This window comes from Phodopus roborovskii, unplaced genomic scaffold, assembly GCF_943737965.1.
Source record: "Phodopus roborovskii unplaced genomic scaffold, PHOROB, whole genome shotgun sequence".
Classification (NCBI taxonomy): domain Eukaryota; kingdom Metazoa; phylum Chordata; class Mammalia; order Rodentia; family Cricetidae; genus Phodopus; species Phodopus roborovskii.
Window position 1 is genome coordinate 18,734,871 of NW_026126485.1, and position 26,328 is coordinate 18,761,198.

At 49.4% G+C, this 26,328-nt stretch overlaps 3 protein-coding genes across 3 annotated transcripts; all 3 read right to left on the reverse strand.

The window, feature by feature from the left end:
• Positions 1-416: 416 nt before the first annotated feature.
• Positions 417-2,770, reverse strand: CUNH19orf53 (chromosome unknown C19orf53 homolog). Its single transcript, XM_051194960.1, has 3 exons — positions 2,604-2,770; positions 2,463-2,518; positions 417-1,114 (listed from the first exon to the last, which is right to left on the reverse strand). The coding sequence occupies exons 1-3, from the start codon at positions 2,692-2,694 to the stop codon at positions 974-976; spliced, it is 288 nt and encodes a 95-aa protein (XP_051050917.1). The 5' UTR covers positions 2,695-2,770; the 3' UTR covers positions 417-973.
• A 1,895-nt stretch (positions 2,771-4,665) lies between these two features.
• On the reverse strand, positions 4,666-10,423 carry Mri1 (methylthioribose-1-phosphate isomerase 1). Its single transcript, XM_051194961.1, has 5 exons — positions 10,014-10,423; positions 9,236-9,411; positions 7,013-7,189; positions 6,698-6,922; positions 4,666-4,898 (listed from the first exon to the last, which is right to left on the reverse strand). The coding sequence occupies exons 1-5, from the start codon at positions 10,382-10,384 to the stop codon at positions 4,738-4,740; spliced, it is 1,110 nt and encodes a 369-aa protein (XP_051050918.1). The 5' UTR covers positions 10,385-10,423; the 3' UTR covers positions 4,666-4,737.
• A 1,706-nt stretch (positions 10,424-12,129) lies between these two features.
• On the reverse strand, positions 12,130-23,230 carry Yju2b (YJU2 splicing factor homolog B). The gene is made up of 9 exons (XM_051194962.1): positions 23,003-23,230; positions 20,329-20,382; positions 19,855-19,937; positions 18,986-19,041; positions 15,874-15,934; positions 14,665-14,807; positions 14,416-14,588; positions 12,931-13,069; positions 12,130-12,777 (listed from the first exon to the last, which is right to left on the reverse strand). The coding sequence occupies exons 1-9, from the start codon at positions 23,003-23,005 to the stop codon at positions 12,341-12,343; spliced, it is 1,149 nt and encodes a 382-aa protein (XP_051050919.1). The 5' UTR covers positions 23,006-23,230; the 3' UTR covers positions 12,130-12,340.
• Between the last annotated feature and the right edge of the window lie 3,098 nt (positions 23,231-26,328).

Here is a 26,328-nt window from a genome sequence, read left to right on the forward strand (position 1 = left end):
TGGTGAGCCAGAAGCCAGCCTGGAGGCATTAGACAGCCTCAACACTAAATTCTGACCAAATTCACCCAGTCAGAGCTGGGGGGGCAGTCACCGGATGACTCGACACTTTTCTGCTACCTCAGTGGGTGACATGCTGGGCACAAAAGGATAGGCAACCAGCATACTCATCGCTTGCTCCAGGGCCACACCAAGGGAGATGCCACCAGGTCAAGCACCCCGAATACGACATGATTGACATCTGGTCTAGCAGGTCTGAGTGACTGTCAGAGGTGTGAGCCCCACAATGGACAGAAGCAGAGCTGTGCTATGGAGTAGGGGGCTGAGCTGGCCTGGTCCTGGCGTGTCAGTAGGCTAGCTCACCCAAGCAACACAAGAGGTGGGGACAGGACAGAAAGCACAAGAATGGCATGTAGCCTCTGTGAGCACAGCTTTATTGTGTAACACTGGCCATCTCCAAGTGGCTCTGGATCACTAGTGTGACAGAATGAGATGGTGCTGCACTGAAGATATGGAAACCTTCTTCAGGTAGGACAGGGACCACTGACACTAGGTGACTGGAGGGGGTGGCCTGGGGGGGGCCAGGGCCACCCAGGCCCAGGGATGAGATTACCTGTATCGGCCAGCTTCTGCTATTGACTGATGACATTGCCTTTTCTTGGGTCTGTGGCTGTCAAGGGCACTTCGTGGGTGGGAGAAATTTCTTGTGGAGACCAGTGAGGCTCACTGAGCCCCAAAACAGCCTCCCCACTGAGCTGCTTGAGAGCTGGAGGGACATCAGGGCCAGGTTCATCACACTGTGTCACCCCAGTAAAGACAGACCCTAAGCCTACAGAAAGCTGAGTGCCTTTTCAGTACCCAGTGGAGCTGGCCTCAGGCTTTATCATCACTTGCCCATTGCTGTCCCAGGTGCCATCAGGACTGGTCCTCTTCAAATTGGCCAGCCTGTGGGGTCACCTGTAAAGTCTCAGTGCCTTTAGGATGGTGTCTTGCTGGGCGTGGCGGCCCCTGTCTTCTTTGATGCACCCTTCAGCAGTGCGAGCTTCTTAGGCAGGCTGGAGTTGGCTTTCATCACCACATCATGCTCAATCTTCTTCCGGATCCCCACTTCCAGGCTCTGTGAGGGACACAGAGCAAGCTCTCACTCTCCTCAGCCTGAACACACACACACACACACACACACACACACACACACACACACACACACACACACACACGAGCAAGCTCTCACTCTCCTCAGCCTGAACACACACACACACACACACACACACACACACACACCCTTCCTTCTGTTCTCTGAGAACAGCTTCAGACTCAAGCTACCCCTGCCAGCCTGGACTTAACCACCATAGGCCCAGGTGCTGTCATGCTCAGGTCAAAAGAATATATCTAGCACCCGGACAAAGAATCCTTAAAGGGCCAGTAAGGCTAGAGGGACAGAAGAGAGGATGAAAGGCAATGAGGACAGAGAGATGAAGGACTTGGCTTTTGCTGACCAGGAAGCAGACATGGAAGGTTCTGGGCAGAGGGGAACCAGTGGTGAGCAGGAAGAGGATAGTGTTGGCTAGGAGGCAACCTAGGATGGGAAATGAGGGGACAGAGAAGTAGGTGGACCCTGGATATATGCCAACGGGACTAGACTGGTTAAGAGCACAGTTCGAGGATGACCACTGAACCTGGGAAGGCAAAAGGCAAAGAGGTCCAATGGTAGACTATGAAGGAACTCACTTAAGGGCCTAAGAGTGGGTACCCCATGGGGCAGAGGAGGCTGCTGGGTTACCTGCCTAGGGGGGATGTCTGGGAAGCCAGATTGGAGCCTCTAATTTCCCTACTTAATTTTTCATTTATGTGTATGAGAGTGTTTTGCTCACATGTATGTCTGTGTCCCACATGCATGCAGCCAGTGCCTGCAGAAGAGGGCATTGGAGATCCCTTGTGACTGGAGTTATTTATGGATGGTTGTGAGCTGACATGTAGGTGCTGGAAACTGAATTGAGATCTGGTAGAAGAGTAGCCAGTGCTGCTGCTTCTGGCCTCCGTGGGCATGGGCACATACCCACACACACACACATGTAATTAAAGTATATAGACCAGCCTGCTTCTGCACCCAGTGCGCTGGGATCAAAGGCGTGTGCTACCAGGCCAGGCTTCAGCACTTCTGATCCTTGAAGACCAATGTTCCGTTCCCAGCAAACATGATGGCTCAAAGTCATCAATAACTCTAGTTCCAGGGGATTGGACATCCTCTTCTGACCTCTTCCGGTATCAGGCACACACAATGCAAGCACACACAGACAAAAACAAAAAACCCGAGGCTATTTTCTCACAGTTCCTAACCAACGTCTGAACTCCTCAGAAGCTAAGTGTGGGGTCTGGATCCATCGAACAGGAGAGGACACAGACTCGGAGCTGGAATCCTCTCGGCCCGCTTTCATCCCGGCCACCCACCGTTGCGATCCACTCACCTTCTTCAACTTTTGCTGCTGCACGACGCGCGCCTTCTTGGGAGCGATGACCCGACCTACGGGGTAACACCGCCAGTGAGCCTGGGCCGCCCTCCCGGAGTACCGCCGCCCTCTCGCCCTCATCCCCACACCGTTCCTCACCGCCTTTCCTCGGCCCTCGGCTCCGGTCCGCCGCAGCTGCTGCCTTGCTTTTAGGTTTCTGCGCCTGGAACTTGCGCTGTCCCTGCGCCATGTTTCACCACGAGCCGGAGGAGGAGGGGCCACGCGCAGGAGAACCGGAAGTCACAAGACGTCATTGGCCACAGTGCGACCTAAGGCCGCAGGGGACCCAGGACCGCACACTTAGATTAGAATGGCTGTTCAAAAAATCCGAAAGAAAACTATGTTCCCATTTTCAGGGACCAGGACACTTGTGTATTATAAAACACGATGGTCTGTGCTTTTTATACATAAAAGTTCAAATTAGACTTGGGTGAGGCATGCAAGGAACTCACTTTTGGTGGAAAATTAAGGGAGCACCAAAAAACTTCGGTAATCATTGGTGAGATGGCCTTGTGTGTAAAGGTGCCTGACGAGTTTTGATGCTGGATGGTAGTGCATTCATTTAATCTCAGCACTCTCAGAGAACTGATGCCTACAGGTTTTTTGTTTGTTTTTCAAGACAGGGTTTCTAAGTAGCTATGGAGCCAGCCAGTGCTGGAACTCGCTCTGTAGATCAAGCTGGCCTTGAACTCACAAAAATCCACTGCCTCTGCCTCCTGAATGCTGGGATTAAAGGCGTGCGCTACCACCGCCCGGCCTGCACATTGTTTTTAATAAATAAACAAGTCACTAAAAAAAAACTCTTAGGTTGTCATGATACATTCATTTTGCAGCTGTGCTGGGGATGGCACTTAGCCTCACACAACACAGAAGCTGTCACAGTCACAGCATCAGCACTGATCTTTTCAATACCTATATATCTTTGGTTTTCTGAGACAGGGTTTCTCTGTATCGCCCTAGCTGTCCTGGAACTCACTCTGTAGACTAGGCTGGTCTAGAACTTAGAGATTCCCCTGTCTCTGCCTCCCGAGTGCTGGGATTATTAAAGGTGTGTGCCACCACTCCAGGGGGCAGACAGGCAGATCTCTGTGAGTTTGAAGCCAGCTTGGTCTATAGAGCGAGTTCCAGGATAGGCTTCAAAGCTACACAGAAAACAAAAACAACAAAAAAAATTAATATATACCTCGTGGCTGGAAACAGTACTCAGTGGGTAAAGTGCTTACTGCTCATGCACGAGGACCTGAGTTCCATCCCCAGTGAGTGATGGTGCAAAGACCTGTGACCCCAGTGCTGAGGAGGCTGAAGAGAGGAGGGTCCCTGCAGTTTAGCCTATTTGATGAGTTCCAGGTTCAGAGACTCTCAAAAGTAAAACAAATAGATAGATACATAGATGATAGACAGATAGATAGATAAGACAAAGCAGGTTGTCATGGCTCACACCTTTAACACTTTGCTCAGGAGGCAGAGGCAGGTGGAGCGCTGAGTTCCAGGCCAGCCTGGTCCACATAGCAAGTTCCAGGCCACCCAAAGATACAGAGACTCTGTCTTAAAAAAACAAACATTTGTCTTAATTACTGAACTCTGGTGTCCTCTTTTAGTGCACTTGTTGCTTTTGCAGAGAGGACCTGGGTTCTGTTTCCAGCATCCTCATGGCAGCTCACAACCACCAATAGCTCCAGTTCCAGGAGAGCCACTCACACACAAAATAAAAATATACAGCTGGGTGGTTGTAGTGCATGCCTTTAATCCCAGGATTTAGGAGGCAGAGGCAAGCAGATCTCTGTGATTTCAAAGCCAGTGTGGTGTGAGTTCCAGTACAGCCAGGGTTACTTAGAAAAATCCTGTCTTGAAAAAAACCAAACCAAACCAAAGAAACAAACACTTCAAAGATATCTAAGATCATCCTGATTATTTCCACATTGTTTTTTATTATTAATCTATAGCCCAGGATAGCCTATAAACCAAAGAAATCCTCCTGCCTCAGCCTCCCAGGAGCTGGGATTACAGGTGTATACCCCCATATCTGGTTTTGTACCCCATATAGGTCATATAAAGGATGGAGCTGAAATGTATAAACTTGGGCTGAAATGTATAAACTGGGACTCTGCACAATCAGGTCTGCTTTTGCAGCTGAAGGTGTGTGCGAGGATGAGCTTTGGGGTAGCCATTTGAGAACTTTATTATAAAACTAGAGCAACCAGAGCAGGTCAGGGAGGTTGCAGAAGCCAGCAAGTCACATCTGGGGATTATCTAGGGTCTGTCCCTCTGAGAAGACGGAGGCACTTAGGGCTGCTCGGAGCTCCTCAGGGGCAAAGACACCCAGCTCAGTGATGATGCCACCAGTGATGAGTTCGTGGGGGGTAACATCAAAGGCAGGATTCCAAACCCTGATTCCTGCAGGGAGAGAGGACACATTAGGCGGAGATTTGGCTCTGGTGCATTTGTCCTCACCACAGCAATTCTCGGGGCTAGAGTCCTTGAGAATCTAGGGGTTCACACATACCAAAAAGCTGGTAAAGGTGCAGGCACTGAGGCTGGTAACACAGCCTCAGCTCCTGGTGCTCAAGGCCTCGGCCTTAAGGAACCAATTCTTGCCTGCTCCAAAGAATTTAAGAATTTCAAAATTTACTCCAGGGCTTCTGCACTGACTCAAATGTGGATGTGCTTTGCTGTTACATCTGTTTTGGGGGTTCTGAGGATGAGGCAGACCCCTTCACAGATGTTTTGAAAATCAATTTCTCTTCTTTTCTTTTTTCTTGGTTTTTCGAGACATGGTTTCTCTGTGGTTTTTAGAGCCTATCCTGGAACTAGCTCTTGTGGTCTCGAACTCACAGAGATCCTCCTGCCTCTGCCTCTCGAGTCCTGGGATTAAAGGCGTGTGTCACCACCACCCAGCTGAAAATCAATTTCTAAAATGTAATAATTTCTCTAACACAGGGTCATACATGTAACTTGGGCTAGTCTCAAACTTTCTATGCAGCTGTGGCTGGTTTTGAAGTCCTTGTCTTCTGCCTTTACCTCCTAGGTCCACCAGATGTGCACCACCAAGACCAGCAAATTATTTGAAAATATCTTGTTTATTCTGTAAGACTTTTTTATGTGTATAGAATGGTTTTTAACTTTGTTTTTTCTAGATAGGGTTTCTCTGTGGCTTTGGAGGCTGTCCTGGAACTACTAGCTCTTGTAGACAAGACTGGCTTCACTCTCACAGAGATCCTCCTGCCTCTGCATCCCTGAAAGCTGGGACTAAAGGTGTGTGCCATCATCGCCCGGCCTCTTTCTGATTTTTGAGATGGGGTCTCACTATGTAGTCCAGGATGAACCTGAAGTCTGAGCAGCCCCCTCCCTGCCTCAGCCTCTCCAGTGCTGGGAGCACAAGTATATACTACCATCCCTGGCTGTTTATACAGACATTTGTCTAAGCAGAGGCTTGTCGGTTTTATGTTTTTCTGATTGTTCTTGGTGTTTCAGACAGTGCCTCACTTGGCAGTCCACACTAGCCTAAAATTCACTTGTACCACCTGGTCTTGAACTTGTGCGGCTCTTCTGCCTGGGTTTCTGGAACGCTGGGATTACAGGTTGCACCACCACACCTAGCACTATTCCTTGTGTGCATGCATGTGCTCTTACATGTAGAGGCTCGAAGCCAGCCTCAGGTGTGGCTCCTCAGGAACCATCCAGCTTAGCTTTTGAGACGGTCTCTCACTGAATCTGGGACTGGCTGGTTAGACTCAGCTGGCTAGAAGCACCAGGGATCTGCCATCTGTCCTCCCAGCACTGGGATTATAACCTTGTGCCATGCCAGGCTGTGGTGGCACACACCTTTAAGCCCAGCATTTGGGAGGCAGAGGCAGGTGGATCTATGTGAGTTCAAGGTCATCCTGGTCTACAAAGTGAGTTCCAGGCCAGCCAATACTACCTACACAGAGAAACCCTGCATCAATAATTAATAAAAAACCAAAACCAAATAAACAACAACAAAAACACCCATGCCACCACAGCTGTCTTTTTAAAAAGTTGGTTCTGGGCACCAAACTCGGCTCTCCATCCCAACACTCTACCTACTGAGTCCCATCTCTATCTACCAGCACAATTTACAAGTCTAACTTTGAATTTAACCTCCCTCATCGGAATCCAACTGAGGAGGAGCTCGGATGAGAAAGCAGCTCATGTCACTGAAGCCCACACCTTACCCTGTGCAGCAATCCTGACTCCATTCAGGTCAGTCAGCTCCTGGCTAGGGCGTTCCTCTATGACAATCTCCCTGCCAGTTTCCAGTTGGAGATCACAGGATGAGCTGGGGGCAGCCACGTAGAAGGGGATTCCGTGGTGCTTGGCGACAATGGCCAGTTGGTATGTGCCTATTTTGTTGGCTGTGTCTCCGTTGGCAACGACACGGTCAGCTCCCACTACCACAGCTGAGGGTGGGGTTGGGGAGAGTTGGGGAGGTCACACACCTGGCTTTTTGCCCACAGCACTACCTGCCCCACTGTGCCCAGCCCACTGACCTGATACACCCCGGTGTGCCATGGCAGCAGCTGCCATGCTGTCAGTGATTAGAGTAGCAGGAATCTTCTCGTATACCAGCTCAAAGGCTGTCAGCCGGGCTCCCTGGTTATAGGGCCGGGTCTCTGTGCAGAAGGTATGTTCTAATCGTCCCATCTCGTGCAGGGAACGGATCACACCTGTGGGGCATACCAGCGGACAAGCAGGGTGGCCCTGAGTCTAGGATGAAAATGCTGAGGCCAGTGCAGAGCACAGCATGGCTGCCAGCCTCTGCTGTAGCTATTCCCTGTGCAGGACACACTGCCCATATCATCTTTACATCCACTTCTGACACCCCGAGATTCCTGTCTCTGATCGTTAGTCCCGGCCCTGTCCTTGTCATTTAGGGCGTTTGCCATTGCTGACCTAAGATCTGGCTAAGTGGTTCTGATTAGGCCTTGAAATATGAGTGGCTTTTAGCACCTTCTAATAATTTATTTTTTGCTTGTTCTGCGGCACTGGGGATGGATGGAACCCATGGCATTGCATTTGGGTGGCAGGGGCTCTATAGCTGACTGTACACCCAGCTCCTTCATGGGGATTCTCGGCGGTGCCCACTGCTGACCATACTCCTAAGTCCCGTGGCACTCCTTTGTCTTCAGTCCGCAGATGCCTGGCATCTCTTCTACAGTTCCCCACTGTGTTTTCACTCCCTGGAAGTTGGTGGCTCCCTAGTGAATGCAGGCTGAATCAATGAAAGGTGAACATGAGCCTTGTTCTGAAGATCTGGGTTCCCAAGATCCAGTGCTGAGGTTAGGCAGACAGGATTGCTTCGTGGACAACAAAGGGCTAGGAGGAATCTGCTGCCTTGATTCCAAGTCCCTATCTCCTGGTTACAGCTTTCCCAGTCTTATGAGGTATGCCATTCTGCTTGCCAGTACCCTAGGAGTCCATGCTATGCCCCTTCTCTAGGCATGTGGCCCAGGGAAGTTTCTAGTCTATGGGCAAAATGAGGGATAGGATCCTAATGCGCCATTGGTTGAAATCCTTGACATACCCACCCCTGCCAACAACTTCCAAAGTGTTTCTGTACAGGAACTAATATACTGGGGATAGGGAAAACAAGACAACAACAACAAGCTAATATCCTGAGCTGGAGAGATGACTCAGTGGTTAAAAGCACCTGCTGCTCTTACAGAAGACCTGGGTTTGGTTCCAAACACCCACATGGTGGCTCACAACCACCTGTAACTCCAGCTTTGGAGGGTACAACACTATCTTTTGTCCTCCTTGGGCACCAGGCACATGTGTGGTGCACATATACACAAGCAGACAAAAACACTCATACACACAAAAATGATATTTGAAAAAAAAAAAAAAAAAAAAAAAAACCCAAGTGCCAGATGGTAATGGCACAAACCTTTAAACCCAGCACTCAGGAGCCAGAGGCAGGTGGATCTCTGTGAGTTCAAGGCCAGTCTGGCCCACAAAATGAATTCCAGGACAGCTCCAAAGCTACACAAAGAAACCCTGGAAAAACAAAACAAGGGCCAGAGAGATGGCTCAGTGGTTAAGAGCACTGGATGCTCTTCCAGAGGACCTGAGTTCAGTTTCCAGAACCAACAGCAGCTCACAACTGTCTGTGACTCCAAAATCTGACACTTTAATGCATAAAATAAAAATAAATAAATTGCTGAGTGTTGGTGGCACACACCTTTAATACCAGCACTTGAGAGGCAGAGGCAGGCAGATCTCTGTGAGCTCAAGGCCAGCCTGGTCTACATGTTCCAGGACAGAGTCCAAAGCTACAGAGAAATCCTGTCTCGAAAAACCAAAATGACAAATAAAAAACTCCAAAACAAAACAAAACAACAAAACCCAAAACCAATATTTACATTTCTGTGGCTGAAATAATTTGGGTTCTGGGGACTAAATCTGGACCTTGTTCATCTTAAGTATGTACTCTTTTAAATAATTTATTTTTAATTTGTGTGTGTGTGTGTGTGTGTGTGTGTGTGTGTGTGTGTGTGTGTGTGTGTGTGAATGCAGGTGCCCATGGAGGCAGAAGAGGGTGTTGGGTCCTCTGAGCTGGCATTGCAGGTGGCTATAAGCTGTTCAGTGTAGGTGCCGAGATCTGCACAGGTTCCTTCGTACTCTTGCCAACGAACATCCCCAGCTCAAGGTTCTTTGCCTTGCACCACAAAGAAGACCCCCTCGTGCCCAGACAATTGACAGTGCCTCCTCACCTAGGGCTGTCCCATAGCCAGCAGTGGCCAGAGCGCCAGTGTTACAGTGGGTTAGCACAGTCACCTTGCCACCCTTGGGGTTGGTATGCTCTAGGAGGTGGCGGGCTCCCAAGTCCCCGATGTTCCGGTTATCTCTGAGGTCCTTTTCCAACATATCCTCGGCGAAGCGGATCACGCTGGGGACAACAGAAGCGCTTAGCACTGCTGGAAAGGACCTGGCTAGCTGCTCTCCATTCCTCAAAGTTGTGGGGCTCTCCTGGGGACACACCTGTCACACTACTCACTAAATCCGTGTTTGTGAGTCAGGTGTTGGGGGTTAGTAGTAAACACAACAAAACCCTCTGCGGTGATATTAGTGGTGAGAGAGGTAGTTGATTAACTGGTAGAATGAGGGACAAGAAGGCTGGGTTAGGGACAAGGTGTTATTACAGAAGAGGAGGGAGGGAGCAGGAACCTGACAGATGAGGCAGAACACTGAGAATGAAGTGGTTTGCCCGGAAGTGGGAAGGAAAGGAGGAAGGTAAAGAGGAAAGCAGGACTGAGCACACAACACCTCACGGCCGAATCTAACAGTAACGGGTGTCATAAGGCTGGTGTGGAGCCACTAAGGGGCTGAGTTCAAGGACCTGGGGAACCCAGCACAGGGATGGGCTTCTAGTCCTGCCAGTGGGCCCCTAGACACCGCACACTCCTGCATTGCTCCTGCTTCCTGGTATCCGTAGAAGGGGGAAGGGAATCAGTAGCTTCCGCTTGCACTGCCTGACCCAGGTTCCCGTACCTTTCCCGCACCGTCTCCTCCGTGGCACCCTCGCGCTCCGCCTCCCGGGCTGCCACGCGAGCCAGATCTCTGGCGGCACGGGCCATGTTGACAGCGGTGGGCCTGGCGGCGACAAGGAGACTCAGCTGGTCTTGCACGAAGGCCAGCAGAGAGGCAAGCCCAGGACCGCCGGCGCCCGCCCGCAGCTCCACCGCCAGGCTGAGGCAGCCCACCAGCGCGATGGCGGGGGCGCCGCGCACCTTCATGGCGCGGATGGCCTCCCTGGCTTGCTGCGCCGAGCCCAAAGTCTCATAGCGGCAGTGCTCAGGCAGTTGCAGCTGGTCGAGGATCTGCAGCGAGCCCGGAGAGTAGCGGATCGCTTCCAGTCGCATGGTACCTGGTGCGTTGGGCCACACTGCTGTCCGCTTAGGCTGAGGGGCGGAATCTCAAGCTGCCGCCTGCGCCTGCGCCCTCGCAGCCCGGAGTGCCTGCGATTAGCTTCTTCCGGTGTCGCCAAGGCCAGAGTTGGGAATGCCAAGGTGCTTGGTGATGGGGTTATTTTTGCGGAGAACTGTTCATTCGTTACTGAAGCGATACTTGGGCAGCCTCAGCTTTACTCGTCTACGGTTCACAGACACCCAGTGAATCAAACGGTCTTCCTGGACTCACTTTTAGCCCCATTTCCTTAAAAGCAAGTACCATGAGTAATTTATTCTTAGGAGCTGGAGAGATTGCTCAGTGGTTAAGAGTGTATACTGATCTTGTAAAGAACCAGAGTTCGGTTCTCAAGTGGCTTCACAGCTTCGTCTACCCCAGTTACAGGGGGGTCCTCTTCACCTCAGTAGGGCAATGTATTCATACATGCAAACTCTTAAAAATAAATCTGACTTTAATCTGAGCACTTGGGAGGCAGAGCTCTGTAAATTCCCCCTAGTCTACATAGTGAGTTCCTGGACGGCCAGGGATAGAGAAACCCCATCTTAAAAACAAGACAGAACAAACAAAAACCCACAGGGACTTCTCTATGTAGCCAGGTTGGACTGGACCACAACTTGTCTACTGCTGGGTCGCCACCAGGGAGTTTTTCCCCGTTCCAATATGGGCACCAGGATGCCCACTCCCCCATTCCAATATGGGCACAATTTTATTATGTTTCATAGTAATAGGAATGGGATAGTAATATCAATGGGATACAGCGATTCAGGAATTTCTCTGAGGGGTCTAGTGATCTCTGCTATCCTTGGCTTTGGATTGTGGAAGTCAGTGGTTTGCTAATACATCTTTTTTTTTTTTTTTTAACTATTTTTAACATTTAAAAAATATATAATTTATGTTCATTGGTGTTTTGCCTGCATGTATGTGTGAGGCGGTCAGAAGCCCTGGAACTGGAGTTGCAAGTGTGGTTGCTGGGACTCGAATCCAGGTCTTCTGTGAGAGCAGACCATGCTTTTAACCATTGAGCCATCTCTCTAGCCCCCCCTTTTAACATTTTTTTTTTTTATTATTTTACACTCCAATTCTTGTTCCCCCTCCCTCCTCTCCTCTTGCTCCCACCACTCCTCTACCTCCCATCTGCTCCCTGGAGAGGGTAGGGCCTCCCCTAGGAAGTCCACTAAGTCTGTCCCATCATCTCACTGAGGCAGGACCAAGGCACCTCTCCACCCCCACACTCGTGTCTAGGCTGAGCAAGGTATCTCTCTGTATAGAATGGGCTCCACTAAGTCAGTTTGTGCATTAGAGTTAGTTAGGTCTTGGATATTGTCCCAGCCACACCATTGTCACCTATATTCAGGGAGTCTAGTTCGGTCTTATGCAGGCTCCCCATTTGTCAGACCAGAGTCCATGATCTCTCACTAGCTTGGGGCCAGGGTGTTTTTGATGGTTTTGGGTCATTATGAATGCCTCAATCAGCCTGGATGTCCTTCCTGCCTCCCTCTAGTGTTATTTCTGTGACTCCAGCAGCTGGCCCTCTTTCAACTTTCCTGCCACCTCATACAGGAGGCCACCCCAGGCCATGGCCAGTCTTGATCCAATATCTCAAACCCTCCATCCTGCTATGTAGGGACAGTGCTGTCACAATAGTGGCTGCAGCAGCATCTGCTTAGTTGGGTGAAGTGAAGGCAAGACAGCTACTAGGTGACTTTAGCAGCTCAAGGCAGGGACAAAGAATAGGGCTTTAATGTTAAGATGTCAGAGGTTACACCAAGGCACAGACATCCTCACCAAAACTAAATAAATAACGATCTGTATAGGGAGAGAAGTCTGTGGCTGGGCTGGCAGCAATGGGGCCTATAGTCCGTAAGGTCTGGATGAGTCATGGCTTCTGGTCCCTGGAATTCTGACTTTACTTACTCGCTCTCTGAGTCAGAGTAGTCAGCCACCAGGGAGGCACTGGGGTTGCTGGGGTATAGCAGGTCCTTTTGGGAAGAACCTAAGGGTAAGACCTGGTCTTTACAATCCCTCTTGGATTCTGGTGACTTGCTGGTCCTAGGGGCATCTGGTGTCTCTTGAGGTCTGTCCTGGGTGGTTCCTGGTGACCTTGGTTCTGCTGACAAGGAACAGTCTGCTGCACACTGGGGGCTTTCTGGAACTTCTTGAGATCTTCTCCTCACTATGCCCAGGTCCCCCACTGTGCCTGTGGTGCTGGGGGGTGGTCTGCGGCCCTGGCACAGTTTCTTGAGGACATTGCTAGCTTTGCTGTTGCTAGCACTGGGTCCTTGGGCTGAGGGGAACCAAGAGCGGTGGATGATCTCTGTGCGCTTCAGTTTCTGTTTGTCCTCATAGGCTGTAGGAGAGAAAGGGCATTGTACAAGGGACCAAGGCTCAGTGTCAGAGAGTGCACAGAACATAACCCAAGCCTTGAGCTCCCCCACCACTGTAAGCAACAGGGCCCCCTAAGAGCCTCCCATGGGCCTTCTGGACAAGTGCCACCACTCACAGTCCAGGGTGTGCAACCGTAGCAGGGCAGCCAGCCTTCGGTCGTCCTCTGTCTCTGGCACAAGAGGGATGGCCAGGCTGGCCTTCGCTTGCAGTGCCTGGTCCTTCTCTTCCTCCTCTAGCATGGCTTTCTTTTTTTCCTGTGGGTAGGCATGACACACAGGGAGGGACATCAGAACCCCACCTCCTTGAGAGCCATAGGTCTCACTCCAGCCACTGGGACTCTGTTTCTCCCTTGACACTGAAACAAGTGAAGGGCCCATACAGTACCTGTGACGTGAAAGTGGCCCCATGTGTAGGGGCTCATGTCAGTCCTGCATTCAGTCTTTCATGCATTCATGCCAAAAACATGGTCATGTGCTACAACACTACACTTTGACCAATGATGGGCTGCAGGTGTGACCTACTAGATAAATTCCATAAGAAATGATAAAGAAGGTATGGTGGCCATGCCAGTGATCCCAGTACTTGGAGGTCCAGGCAGGGGATAGGGAATTTAAGACCATACTTAAGCCTAAACCAATTCTGGGGCCCCAGAACCTTTTCCTATCCTCCCCCCTCTTTTCTTTGGTGGGGGGGGGGACTCCCTCTGTAATACAGATGGATCTGGAACTTGAAGTAGTTTCCCTGCCTCAGCTTCCTGAGCATAGTAGTTACAAGCACGAGCCATCAGATCCAGCTTTCTGGTTTTGAGGTTAGACTCTACCTCTTGGGCCAGAAGTTTCCCATTTTAGTCCCCTATGTGGCTAGAATCACAGACAGATTCTCCTGCCAGTTATGGTGGCTCACACTGGTAGGATTTACTGAAAGAGACAGAGGCAGGAGTATCAGGAGTTCGAGGCCAGCCTGGGCTACATATTTAAAAGCCAGGTGGTGGTGGTGCACACCTTTAATCCCAGCACTTGGGAGGCAGAAGCAGGTGGATATCTGTGAGTTCCAGGACAGCCTGCTACACAGAGAAACCATCTCAGAAAAACAAACAAACAAACAAAAAACCAACAACAACAACAACAAAAAAAAACTGGCTCCCTGTTTACGTTGACATTTAGTGCCCTGTGTGACAGCTGACATCCTGAGGCTTTAGGGAGGTGACTAGGTTGTAAGGGCTCTCCCTCATGAACAGGGTCAGTGCCTTACATAGGAGTTTATAGGGAGCCTCTGGCCCTTGAGGATCCATCCAGCTGGAAGTTCTGGAGGAACCAGATCAGGCACTGTGTACACAGTCAATTTGTAGTTGCCTCAATGCTAGACTTCCAGCTTGTGTAGCAGTGAATAATACATTTTTAGTATATAAACTCCAGTTTGTGGTATATTTGTTATAGTAGCAGGAAGAGATTAGGCAGGGTCATGACTCTGTGCAGCACATTTTCCCTCTGCCTGGGGTCAGAGGGGAAGTGACCAGCTTGCAAATGGGCTGTGGGGACACAGATCTGAACCCTTGTCTCCCAGATCTTGGTCTGCTGAGTCTACTGTGGTGTTCCCTCACCCGGAAGTGCCTGCGTAGCATGCTATTCAGGGCGAAGTCATCCTTCCAGGCATTCTGTGCCTCCTGGATGTGGCTGAGTGTGGGCAGGGCCTTCTTCAGTGTGCTGCGGTCAGCCTCACCATGCTCGAGGCGGAACATGGCGTCCGTCTCCAGTTTCTCTTTCTTCTCATGCTCTGCAAGGACCACATAAGCATGACTCTGGGGAAGCAGCCTGGGGTCATGTGGGATGGGCAAGCAAATGGTGCTCACCTGTGGTCAGAACCTGCTCATTGTCTTCCATGTCCCAACGCTCCTCCTTGCGACTGGCACCACTCACAATGACATAGTCACAGTTGGCAGGGTCTGTTTGCATCTCGATGTAGTTGATGCAGAGGTGGCATTTCATCCGGAACCTGGAAAAGAACTGGTGTTAGGATACAGTGATCCTACCCTGAGACCACTGCCCACTCCTCAAGGAATCACTGAGCACCCACTGCACTCAGCTCAGATCTGGGAGAACCCTGAGGAAGATACATAGACTTGCATCTAGATGGAGCAACCAAGAGCCTGAAGATGGGGCTGGGGTCCAAAGTACAGGGCCTGCTCAGCATGCTCCAGTGTTAGCCTTCACCCCCAGTGTGACAAAAACCCCAACATTTAGTGCTAGGTGTGGTGGCACCCACTTGTGATCCCAACTCCCTAGGCTACACTTTAAGTTCCCATCTTCACCTACAACCAATCACTCAGACACTAAAGCTGGCTCTCTCATTCATTTGCTCATTCCTCATCTACCTATCTACCCACTCACCTACCCATCCATTTATCCATTTATATGTCTGTCCATCTACCCACCCACCCACCCAATCATCCACTTACCTGCCCATTGGTCCATCTACGCATCCATCTATAGATCCATCTACCTACCTATTGATCCACCCACCAATCATTCATCCATTTATCCATCTTCTACCCATTCACTCGCCCACTCAACTAGCCACCCACCTGGGTATCATCCATCCCTTCCCTCTCTCCCTCTGTTGGCTATTCTGCACCAGACTGGTTCCAGAAGCTGGGGATATTGCTTCAGGAGGAGCGGACGTGCCTGAGACGAGCATGTGCTGGCAAGAAGAGTGACCACGTAAGAGGTGATGGTTTAGAAAAGGTCCCTTTGAAGGCAGTGTTTGAGCAGCACGGGGAAGGGGCCATTTGGCTTCCGGGAGAAGCTTTCTGTGTGGTGGGAGCAGAGGCTGCATGGCCTGAAGCAGAGTGAGAGGGCCTGAGCTTTTACTGGGGAAGGTAGGAGACATGAAGTGTTGGAGGAGGTAGGGACAAACTCTGATAGGCAGGCCAAGATGGGCAGTTACACAGAGAATGGCTCTAGAGGGAGATGCTAAGTTCCCTTTCCCTTCAAGACTCCTCTACAGGCCCTTTAACCTGTGATGCCACACCTGTCACTAAGGTGCCACCAGATGCTCCTACCTGTAGATTGGAGTTGTGTAGTAATTGCCAACTTTCTTCTTTTCTGCATTGTAGCGCACACCTGAGAGGGCAGGAAAAGAGAGGCTGGGACCAAGGTGCCGTAACAACTTTTTTCTGTTGCCTGGTAGGGCAGGTACCCTGGAAGAGTACAGGAACCAAGGCAGGAAAGAATGAAGTTTGGAAGGCACTGAGTACCCAAGCCACAGGAAAGCATGGCCTGGAACAGGAAGGCCCAGGTTCCAGTACTGATTGCACTGTGTACCCCTAAGCAAGATGCCTCATCCCTCTGGGCCTCAGTTTCTCATCTAGTCAACAGAGATGATGGTAATTCTGCTCACACGCAGGACTCTGTGAGTAAATGTCAATGGAGAGCTGGATGTAGGGGTACATCTGAGACCCCAGCACTTGGGAGGCAGAGGCACAGATAAGGTGGAATTTGCAGCCAGCCTGGGTGACATAGCCAGACCCTGTCACAAATAAGTAAATGCATACTACCCAAGTGAGTGTTAACTCAGCTTTCAACACTCCTTTAACAAACATCGATTGTTCCTGGGAGGTGATGTAGTCTTGCCTTCTGACCTTGAGAGTCAGAGCCTGATGGGAACAACAGAGCCTGGGTGCTACCAGTGGCACTGACATGTTTTCCTTTCTGGGCCAGCTACTTTAGTGGCCGGAGGGTGGCTATGAGGCATCTAGAGTGGGTTCAGCTCCCATTGTTCTCAGTGTTGGGGACAGGATCCAGGGTCTTAGACATGTTCAGGACCCAGTCTCTGTCCTGTTGCCTGAAGACCTGTGGGGCTCTCACACTTTCCTTGGCAGCAAAGGCCTCATCCTGTCCTTTCCACAGCCACCTTGCCCCCTGGCATTGTGCACCTAGCTGCTATCCCCACCTCCTGGCTTCTAGCTAGCCCAGAGGCAGGCCATAGACATGACATTATCTCTGCCCTATAGCCTACCACAGCAAGGTTCAACCTACCTACCGAGCCTGTCCTTGTTTTTCTGCCCTGGTTCTGATCCAAAGAAAATCCCTGCCCTTCCCTCCCCAGTAGTAGGTCCTAAGGCCCTGCTCACTGCAGAGGTTCCTGCCCCTGCCCAGGATGAGCAAATCCCAAGATGAGGCTCAGTGGCAGGGCTTGCTGGGCTATGAGTAAAGGTTTTTATATAATGAGGCCTCCAAAAGGTACTAGGGCTCTTGGGCAGCAGGACAGGGCACGGCTCCTGGAGGCGTGTCCCACATACCCCACACCATGTGTCTCTCACTCAGTTGCTTGGGTTTTTTTTGTTTGTTTGTTTTGTCTTTTTTTTTTTTTTTTTTTTTTTTTTTAAAGAAAGGGTTTCTCTGTGTTAACAGTCCTGAACTTTTCTTGGTAGACCAGGCTGGCTTCGAACTCACAGAGATCTGCCTGCCTCTGCCTCCTGAGTGCTGGGATTAAAGGCATGTACCACCACTGCCCATCTTTATTTGCTTGGTCTATCTGTGAAGAACCAATCATCTACCCATCATTACCTACCTTGTCATATCTATCCATCCAATATATTTTATCTTTCATTCATCTATGCATGTATTTTATTATGAAGCTGAACCCAAGGCCTTGCAAAATGCCAGAAAAACATTCTACTACATTATCATACCCAGCCCTTACTTTTTTGAGACAGTGTTTCACTATGTAGCTCAGGCTAGCCTCACCATTTTCCTGCCTCAGCCTCTTCAGCACTGGAATGTGTGTGCCACCAAACCTGGTTATAGTATTTTATAATGAATAAACAAGTTTCTTCAGTTCTGGCAGCTGTTTCAGAGGGTTGTGGGAGTCTAAGTAATTTTCATGGGTCAGTCTCCCAGGAAAAGCTGTAGGGATGGTGACAACTCTGAGAAGTATCTATTGGGGTGGTCTTAGGAACAGTGCTTCCCTCTGGGGATCTGATGTGACCATGAGGCACAGCCTGATAAAACTGAGTGGGTTACAGACTGTTTGGCTGGCCCTGGCTGCTGCAGAACTGGTATGGGGACAATAGATGGCACAAGTGTGAGGCTCTGTGGGTGTGCTGGCTATCGGGGAGGAGGGAACTCCAATGGAGAAAGTTTCTCCCTAAGACCCAGCTGTAAAGCATCTTCTCAATTAGTGGTTGGTGGGGGAGGACCTAGCCCACTGTGGGTGGGGACATCCCTGGGCAGGCGGTCCTGGGTTCTGTGAGGAAGCAGTCATGAGGAGCAAGTCAGTAAGCAGCTCCTGCCTCCAGCTTCCTGCCGTGCGTGAGTCCTGCCCTCACTGCTTTTGATGAAGAATTGTTATATAGACCTGTGAATGAAACAAACCCTTTCCTCACCAAGTGCTTTGGTCATGATGTTTCATCACAACAGTAACCCTAACTAAGACAGTGGTGTAATGGTTAACAGTGAAAGCTCTGAATCCAGATGGGATGGTGTGGGGATGGGACTGTTCAGTGGATTAAGGTGTTTGCTACTAAACTGGGAAAACAATCACTGGGAAACACCAAACAGCAGGAGAGACCTGACACTCACAAGGTGTCATCTGACCCCCACAATTTTGTGACACATGTGTGCACATATGTGATTGGACATGCACACAGGTACTCGTACACAACACCCTCCCACTACCTACCCCAAAATAAATCAAATTAAAAGAAGATGGGATGGTATGAACTGTTGTAGTGCGAGAGCAGAGGATCTGTTCCACATCCCAGAGGTGGAAATGGAAGCCAGAGGGTAACCCCTGCCCAAGTGTCATGCTGCCGAGCTTGTGGCTCAGACACAGCAGTGAGATGCAGGCAGAACGCATGTCCCAGCCCTCTGTACAGAATACATGCTGCGGAAAGCACCTGGGATATACATGGGTGGGCCTCACGTCAGCTCCACCTTAAAGACTGGGAACTGAAGCATACAAATTCCAGTTGCTGGGTAAAGGTCATCTGCTAGCACCTGGCAGAGGCAGGCTCTGGATCCCAGGGCCCAGCCTTCTCATGGTTCTCTAGCTTGGGTACCTGCCACCTTCCAGTTTGCCCTTGGGGTTGACAATATTTCCGGTGTCTCATAGCACCTGGCACAGAGAGGGCTGAAGGGGCAGGCAGGGCACAGGTGGGTGGCTAAACTCACCCATGCCGATGTGGTTCTTGCAGCCATCACACCAGATATTATATGGCATTTCAAATCTAAAGAAAAGACAAGGATTTTCATTGTTGTTTTCTTCTTGAAAAGTTTTTCCTTACATGTACTAATTTATCCACTGTATGTGAGACAGTCAGAAGACAATGTTTGTGAGTTGGTTCTTTCCTTCCACTATGTGGGTTCTGGGGATTTAATTCAAATGTCTGGCTAGGCAACAAATACCTTCACCCACTGAGTCATTGCTGCTTCCCTTTTTCTTAAGATACATTCTGGCTATGTTACCCAGCCTGTCTTGAACTCTTGGACCCAAGTGACCCTACTGCCTCAGGCTATGTAGTATTTGGGAGGCCCTGGCTGGCCGTTCTTCCTTCTGTGGTGATGTACTTGTGCATCACTGTGTGGCATGTTCCACACAGAGGAAGAGTCTGGTCCCAGCCTGGAATCAGGATGCATATTGGGAAGTTGAAGGGAAAGAAGGTGGAAGTGTGACAGGTTTGGGTATTGGCCTTTTGCTCGCTCTTTTGGGGCCACGGTATTGCTGGTTTGCAGGAAGAAAGACCCACGATGGAACAGTCTATCCATATAGGCCAAGGCCCCACTGGACCAGTTGGTCTTCAGCTACCAAGCCCCCACTAATGAAGGAAGAAGACCTAGTCAGGCCCTTCCAAGCCCAGAAGAGGCACCCAGAGTTGTTATCAATAACAAATACTTATTGTTCTATTATGCAGAAATAGCTGACTGATGCAATGTCTTCCTGTTTTATGGAATTATAACCTTGCAGCACTGGGCCAATCAATCAGGGGACATGCAATTGATGCAAGGTGGAGGTCTTGGGAGAGGGGTGGGTAGTTTCTTACCGGATGACAAGGATGCCTTGTGACAGTTTCCGAGCCCGTTCTCGAAGGGGATGGCTGTTGTGGTATCGGTTGAGAGAGCCATGCTGTATGGAAAGGATGAGTGAAGTTAAGCAAGACCAAGCTGGGGTAGTTGTTTCCTTGCTGTTCCTACTTCTGGGGAACAAGTGCCTCCCTGGATGGGAGGGGCTTCAGTCTTATAGCCTACAAGCCACATGGAGGTGTGGAGGTCTTGGTGGGGTACACAGTTTGGAGCCAGGGACAGAGTTGTCCTGAAAAGTGGTTCCAGGAGCCCCCAGGGACATCAGACTCTAAAGAAGGACTTTCTATTTGATGCATGGTACTAAAGAAGGACTTTCTATGCAGTGGCATGGTAACTGGGTAGAGCCTGCACACATTCCAGGAGCATTGGAGTCCTCTCTAGGTGACTTGTGATACTTGGTCCCTGAGGCTTGGGGGTCTTGGGAAGTCACTCACCTTCTCAGGGTTGAAGTCCGGGGGGTAATACTTGTTTTGGCCTTTCCTTTCACCCTGAAAACAGAGGGGATGCATGAGTCAGAGGGGATAATGCAGGGACCTGAGGACATGCTGAAGGTTCCATCTAGTATCTGATCTGTAGTGGTAATTTGGCTGGGAAACTAATTGTTATAGCTTTGGGAAATTCCTTAAGGCCACACAGTCTTATAGGAATGGGTGCATGTTCTTGGGGACTGACTGTAGGCAATGGTAAAGAAGTAGGTATGGCCACTGACTCCTAGTGGCTTGTCTTTTTTTGTTTGTTTCACATAGCCCAGCTGTCATAAACTTGCTATGTAGCTGAAGCTGGCCATGACCCTCCTGCCTTCACCTCCCAAGGCTGACATTATGGCCGTGCACCACACCTGGTTTATGGGGTGCTAGGGATGGGATACTGACCTTATGCTAGACAAGCACTCTACCAACTCAATTACAGCCCATTTCTGCTTTTTTTTTTTTTTTTGAGACAGAATTTCATTCCATAGCTTACCCAGGCTGGTCTTGAACTTAAAGCAATCCTCCTGCCTCAGCACTCTGTGAGGTATGCCAGCATACCCCACTAGCATTTTTCTTAGGCCACCCATGAAATACATTTAAAGACACCCCTACCCCAAACTATGAGTGTCAAGCTGGTCTCAAAACCTGGCAGAAGGTGCATTCTGACACGGTGGCTGTGCTAAATTGTTCAGGGGTTTCAAACCACGGGCTCACAGCCTAGGACTTGTTCTTCACAGTGGGACACTTCAAACACTTATCTGGAAGAAATAAGTGACCAGACTGCCTGCCAGCTGAGCTGTTGCCTACAGCACTCCGCTCTATTCCAGACTTCTATTCCACGTCCTCCTCCAGGGTCTAGGCTAGAGGCTCTTAACCTTCCCAATGTTGCTATGTAGCTGAGGCTGGCCATGTTCCTTCTGCCTTCACCTCCCAAGGCCAGGATCATAGGCATACACCACACCTGGTTTATGGGGTGTTAGGAATGGAATCCAGACCTTATACTTGACCCTTTAATACAGTTCCTACATGCTGTGGTAACCCCCAACCATAAAATTATTTTGTTGCTACTTTATAACTGTAATTTTGCTACTCTTATGAACTATAATGTAAATACCTGATATGTAGGGTATCTGATATGTGACCCCTAAAGGGATCTTGACCCACAGGTTGAGAACTGTTGGTCTAGACTGTTAACTGTAGTCTTTACCCATCATCCAGGAAACTTCTCTTTGCAACAGACAGAGACCACTACAGAAAACACAACCAATATGTAGAGTTGTGGGGCCCAGTCCCAGTGAATACATCTACAAAACACTCCCACACCTAAGGCTCAGGGAACTCTGTGGGGGCAGAAGACTGGGAGAACCAGAGGGTCAGGAACTTTGCTGTGACATTATGTCTCTTAGTAACATGGTAAGTTATACCTGTAAAGTCTCAACAACATGATCACTCTAGTGCGAGCTGAACAAGACGGACACCAACAAGCAGGCCAAGGTGGGTAAAGACCACAAGGCCTCAACCCTACACAAATAACTACAGGCAACTGGGGAAAGCTGAGAGGAGCAGAGGTAGCACTTCCCAAGGAGAAACACAAATGGTCAGCTTTGAAAACATACATACATGTGACATTATATGGACTCAACAGGTTATATTTGGGAATACACATGTATATACACATACATATATACATGTAAGAAAGGATGGTGAAAAAAGATGCTGTGAATTTGAAGGAGAGCTGGGAAGGATATATGAGAGCATTTGGAGGAAGAAAGGGAAGGGGGAAATGTCACTAAAATAAAATCTCAAAAAATAAACAACAACAAAACATGGTGTAGTGCTGGGCAGAGCTCAGTGGCAAAGCACTTGCCTCGAGTCCAGAGGACAGCTCTGCCTCGGGCACAGCACATGGGATTCCCTTCAACACACCATGCCGAGTTTGAAATCGGACAGGGCAGCACATATATGCTCATGCAGGGAGATTGAGAGTCTGGAGGCAGCTGATTGGCTATCAGGATGGTGAGGAGCGAAGGACATAGAGTGACTACTTAGGTCTGATGAGATGGGGTGAAGGTGTCTGGCAGCAATCCTAAGGATCTTGAAACCTGGGACCCCCATGGTAGAAGTTCCTATTCCCCTAAGTTGACCACCACATGCATGTGCACCAACTCTCCATAAACAAAGTCCAATTACATTTTAACGAGGGACTGCTTAGCTTAGCAGTACAAGGACTCCTCTCCAGAGTGCACTCAAGAGGGAGTGGGCAGGAACACCTCACACATACTTCACAGTGGGTAATGCAAGGGTGGGAATGCAGCTCAGTGCTCAGTAGCAGAGTGCCTGCCTGGCAAGCACAAGGCCCTGGCTCCATCCCCAGCTCTGCAGCATAGCCCCAGCACTTGGATAAGGATCTCTGAGGCGGAAGGGTCAGGAGGTTAAGATCATCCTCAGCTAAACAGTGTCAGAAAGGAAGGGAAGGGGTAGGGAGGGAGCAAGATCTGACTGAAGAGAGGACTTGCTGGGTGGTGGTTTGAGTGCCCAGAAAAGGTCTGCACACAACAATCAATATCTACCGCACAAGAGCCAGGGGAGGGGCAGGCCTGCTGGAGACTGTGCTGGTGCTTGGGAATCTTCTACTCACCATCTTGGGAGCTGCCTCTGGGTCCTCAGTAGCAAGGCTGCAACTGGGAAAGTGGCCTGGTCAGTGCATGCAGTAGTGAAGTATGCCCTCTTGTGGAGCCTGCAGAGGCCGCAGGCTCTGTAAAGGTGGCTGAGTGGTGGTCTGGCTTGGCTACTCCTATTTCTTGAAGGTTCTCAATGGTGGAGCTGTGACCTGGCACTGAGCCCCCCGCAGGGTACAGGAGCATCCGAGGACAGCCTGGAGGGAGGGAGGGACACGGAAAGACAATGAAGAGAACCATGTGGCTCCAGACACTGCACTGGGGTGACCAAGTAGGGATGGTGGTCTGAGTCCTAGTACTGCCCTCAATTCCTACTGCTTGCCCTGCTCTGGATGCAGAAGCTGAAAGGGCTCTTTTAAATTTACATCTTAAAAAGTTACTTATATGTGCCTGTGTGTGTATGTGCATGTCATGTTAAGAAAGTGGAGGTCAGAGGACAACTTACAGGAGTCAGTTTCCTCTTTTCCCCATCAAACTCAGGTTGCAGGCTTGGTGGAAAATAATGAACAGTCTCACCAGCCCAGAAGGGTCTCTTATATACTAGTGTGTCAAGACCCCTGGCCTCCAAAATGTTATTCTCTGAGGAGGTCACTTACTCCTCTCTGTCCTAGCCAAGCTGACTTCCTGGCTATCTGCAGAGGCCAGGCAAGTAGACTGCTCCTGAACTACTGCAATGGACTCAGAGCCTCACAAAGGTGAAGACAGTACTCTACCACTGAGCTCCGCTCCCTTCCCTTCCCCTTACTGGAGGATTCTAGGCAGGGGCCCAAGCTCTGAGCTAAGGCCCTAGGTTCAAAGATGTAGTTTTTGTTGTTTCTCTTGAATGCCAGAGGCTTCATTCAATTACCCAATCTAAAGTGTCACTTCTTGGAGCCAGGTGTAATTCTTGTAATCTAGGTATTAAGGATAATAGGATTGAGATAGAAGGAATCCAAATTTGAGACCAACATGGGCAATGTACTAGGCAATGTCAAAATCAAAATAAAAAAATTTGGAAATGTAGCTCATGAAGACATGTTTGCCAAACATGCAGAAGATCCTGGGTTCCATCCCCAGCAATGCAAAATAAATAAGTTAATTAAAAGTAAAAATAACAGTTGGGCAGTGGTGGCACACACCTTTACGCCCAGCACTTGGGAGGAAGAGGCAGCCTGGCCTATAGAGCGAGTTCTAGGCCAGGACTGTTACACAGAGAAACCCTGTCTTGAAAAACCAAACAACAAAAGTGGCAGGGTGGGGGTAGGGATATGGCTTAGTATGGAGGGGTATGGCTTAGTTAGTATGGCGGTAGGGATATGGCTTAGTTAGTATGGCGGTAGGGATATGGCTTAGTTAGTATGGGGGGTAGGGATATGGCTTAGTTAGTATGGGGGGTAGGGATATGGCTTAGTTAGTATGGGGGTGGCTTTGTAGTATGGGTATGGCTTAGTTAGTATGGGGGTAGGGATATGGCTTAGTTAGTATGGGGGGTAGGGATATGGCTTAGTTAGTATGGGGGGTAGGGATATGGCTTAGTTAGTATGGGGGTAGGGATATGGCTTAGTTAGTATGGGGGTAGGGATATGGCTTAGTATGGGGGGGTATGGCTTAGTTAGTATGGGGGGGGTAGGGATATGGCTTAGTTAGTATGGGGGTAGGGATATGGCTTAGTTAGTATGGGGGGTAGGGATATGGCTTAGTTAGTATGGGGGGTAGGGATATGGCTTAGTTAGTATGGGGGGTAGGGATATGGCTTAGTTAGTATGGGGGGTAGGGATATGGCTTAGTTAGTATGGGCGGTAGGGATATGGCTTAGTTAGTATGGGGGGTAGGGATATGGCTTAGTTAGTATGGGCGGTAGGGATATGGCTTAGTTAGTATGGGGGGTAGGGATATGGCTTAGTTAGTATGGGGGTAGGGATATGGCTTAGTTAGTATGGGGGTAGGGATATGGCTTAGTTAGTATGGGGGGTAGGGATATGGCTTTATGGTAGATATGGCTTAGTTAGTATGGGGGGGGGTATGGCTTAGTTAGTATGGGGGTAGGGATATGGCTTAGTTAGTATGGGGGTAGGGATATGGCTTAGTTAGTATGGGGGGTAGGGATATGGCTTAGTATAGTGATTAGCACACAGGGAGCCCTGGGTTCTACCGATGCATGAAGTATGTGTGCTGACACACGCTTGTAATCTTAGCACTCAGAAGGTAGAAAGGAGGATCAGGTTCATAGCTAGCCTGGGCTACAGGAGACCCTGTCTTGAAATAAATGCTAACTGCGTGAGCAACAGTGTAAGTTAAACACTGTTGTGTTGGGGGAAGGAGATAGCCTTGTCAGAGGAGGAGGGGTGTTCCCGAGTGAGCACACACTTCTGTCTTCTTACCACGGAACATCCATGGTCAACTGTCCTAGGCCAAAAAGCACGTACAGATATTATTGTGTATGCACAACGTGTGTAAGTGCAGGCCATAGGACAACTTTGTACCCTTTCAAATTTACATAGGTTTTGGGTTTCCAGGATTGTGTGGCAGGTGCTATGAGCCACTGCGCCACCATTCTGACCCCCAATTTTATTTTTATTAGTAGGTTTGAATTCCATGTAAGTGTAACCCGACTTCTGATACTTTAAACGATTTGAATTTTATCTTAACCAAAAGGCTGAGCTGTGGCTCCCCAACCACTTAAAACTTGAAAACTGGGGCCAACATGGAAGGAGAGAACAGACTCATCTCCACACGTGCCATGACATGCCCACACACCAGAATACATACAAAATGAAACCATAAAACGTAGAAAAAGGTTTTCTTTCTTGTTTTGGGTTTTCAAGATGGAGTTTCTCTGGGTAAAAGCTCTGGCTGTTCTGGAACTTGCTTTGTAGATCACACTGGTCTTGAATTCACACCAGCTTCCTGCTGGGATCAAAGGTTTGAGTCACCTCTGCCGTCTTGAGCATCTTTTAACAAAAGATTTATTTTAAATTGTGTGTGTGTGTGTGTGTGTGTGTGTGTGTGTGTGTGTGTATCAGTGGTGAGTTTGAGGCCAGCCTGGCCTATAGAACAAGTTCCACAACAGGCTCCAAAGCTGTTTGTCTCAAAAGACAAACAAACAAACAAACAAACAAAAAACAACAAAAAATTGTGTTTATATGTGTGTGGTGTGTGTGCACACACCCACAGTCTAGGAGAGGATGTCAGTTCCCTGGACCTGGAGTTACAAGCAGCAGTGAGTCATCTGACATGGGTTCTGGGAACTGAACTGACCTTCAGAGAAGCAGTATGTCTCTAAGTCATCTTTCCACCACTAAGTTAA

Excerpts from the sequence above, each read along its gene's own strand:
- CUNH19orf53 (XM_051194960.1), bottom strand. The coding sequence starts at position 2,694 with ATGGCGCAGGGACAGCGCAAGTTCCAGGCGCAGAAACCTAAAAGCAAG. Across the intron at positions 2,519-2,603 it reads CCGAGGGCCGAGGAAAGGCG|GTCGGGTCATCGCTCCCAAG; the intron begins GTGAGGAACGGT and ends GTTACCCCGTAG. Across the intron at positions 1,115-2,462 it reads AGCAGCAAAAGTTGAAGAAG|AGCCTGGAAGTGGGGATCCG; the intron begins GTGAGTGGATCG and ends TGTCCCTCACAG.
- Mri1 (XM_051194961.1), bottom strand. The coding sequence starts at position 10,384 with ATGCGACTGGAAGCGATCCGCTACTCTCCGGGCTCGCTGCAGATCCTC. Across the intron at positions 9,412-10,013 it reads GAGGAGACGGTGCGGGAAAG|CGTGATCCGCTTCGCCGAGG; the intron begins GTACGGGAACCT and ends TGTTGTCCCCAG. Across the intron at positions 4,899-6,697 it reads AGTCAGGATTGCTGCACAGG|GAATCAGGGTTTGGAATCCT; the intron begins GTAAGGTGTGGG and ends CTCTCCCTGCAG.
- Yju2b (XM_051194962.1), bottom strand. Across the intron at positions 19,042-19,854 it reads CAAGGCATCCTTGTCATCCG|ATTTGAAATGCCATATAATA; the intron begins GTAAGAAACTAC and ends TCTTTTCTTTAG. Across the intron at positions 14,589-14,664 it reads TGAGCAGGTTCTGACCACAG|AGCATGAGAAGAAAGAGAAA; the intron begins GTGAGCACCATT and ends TGGTCCTTGCAG.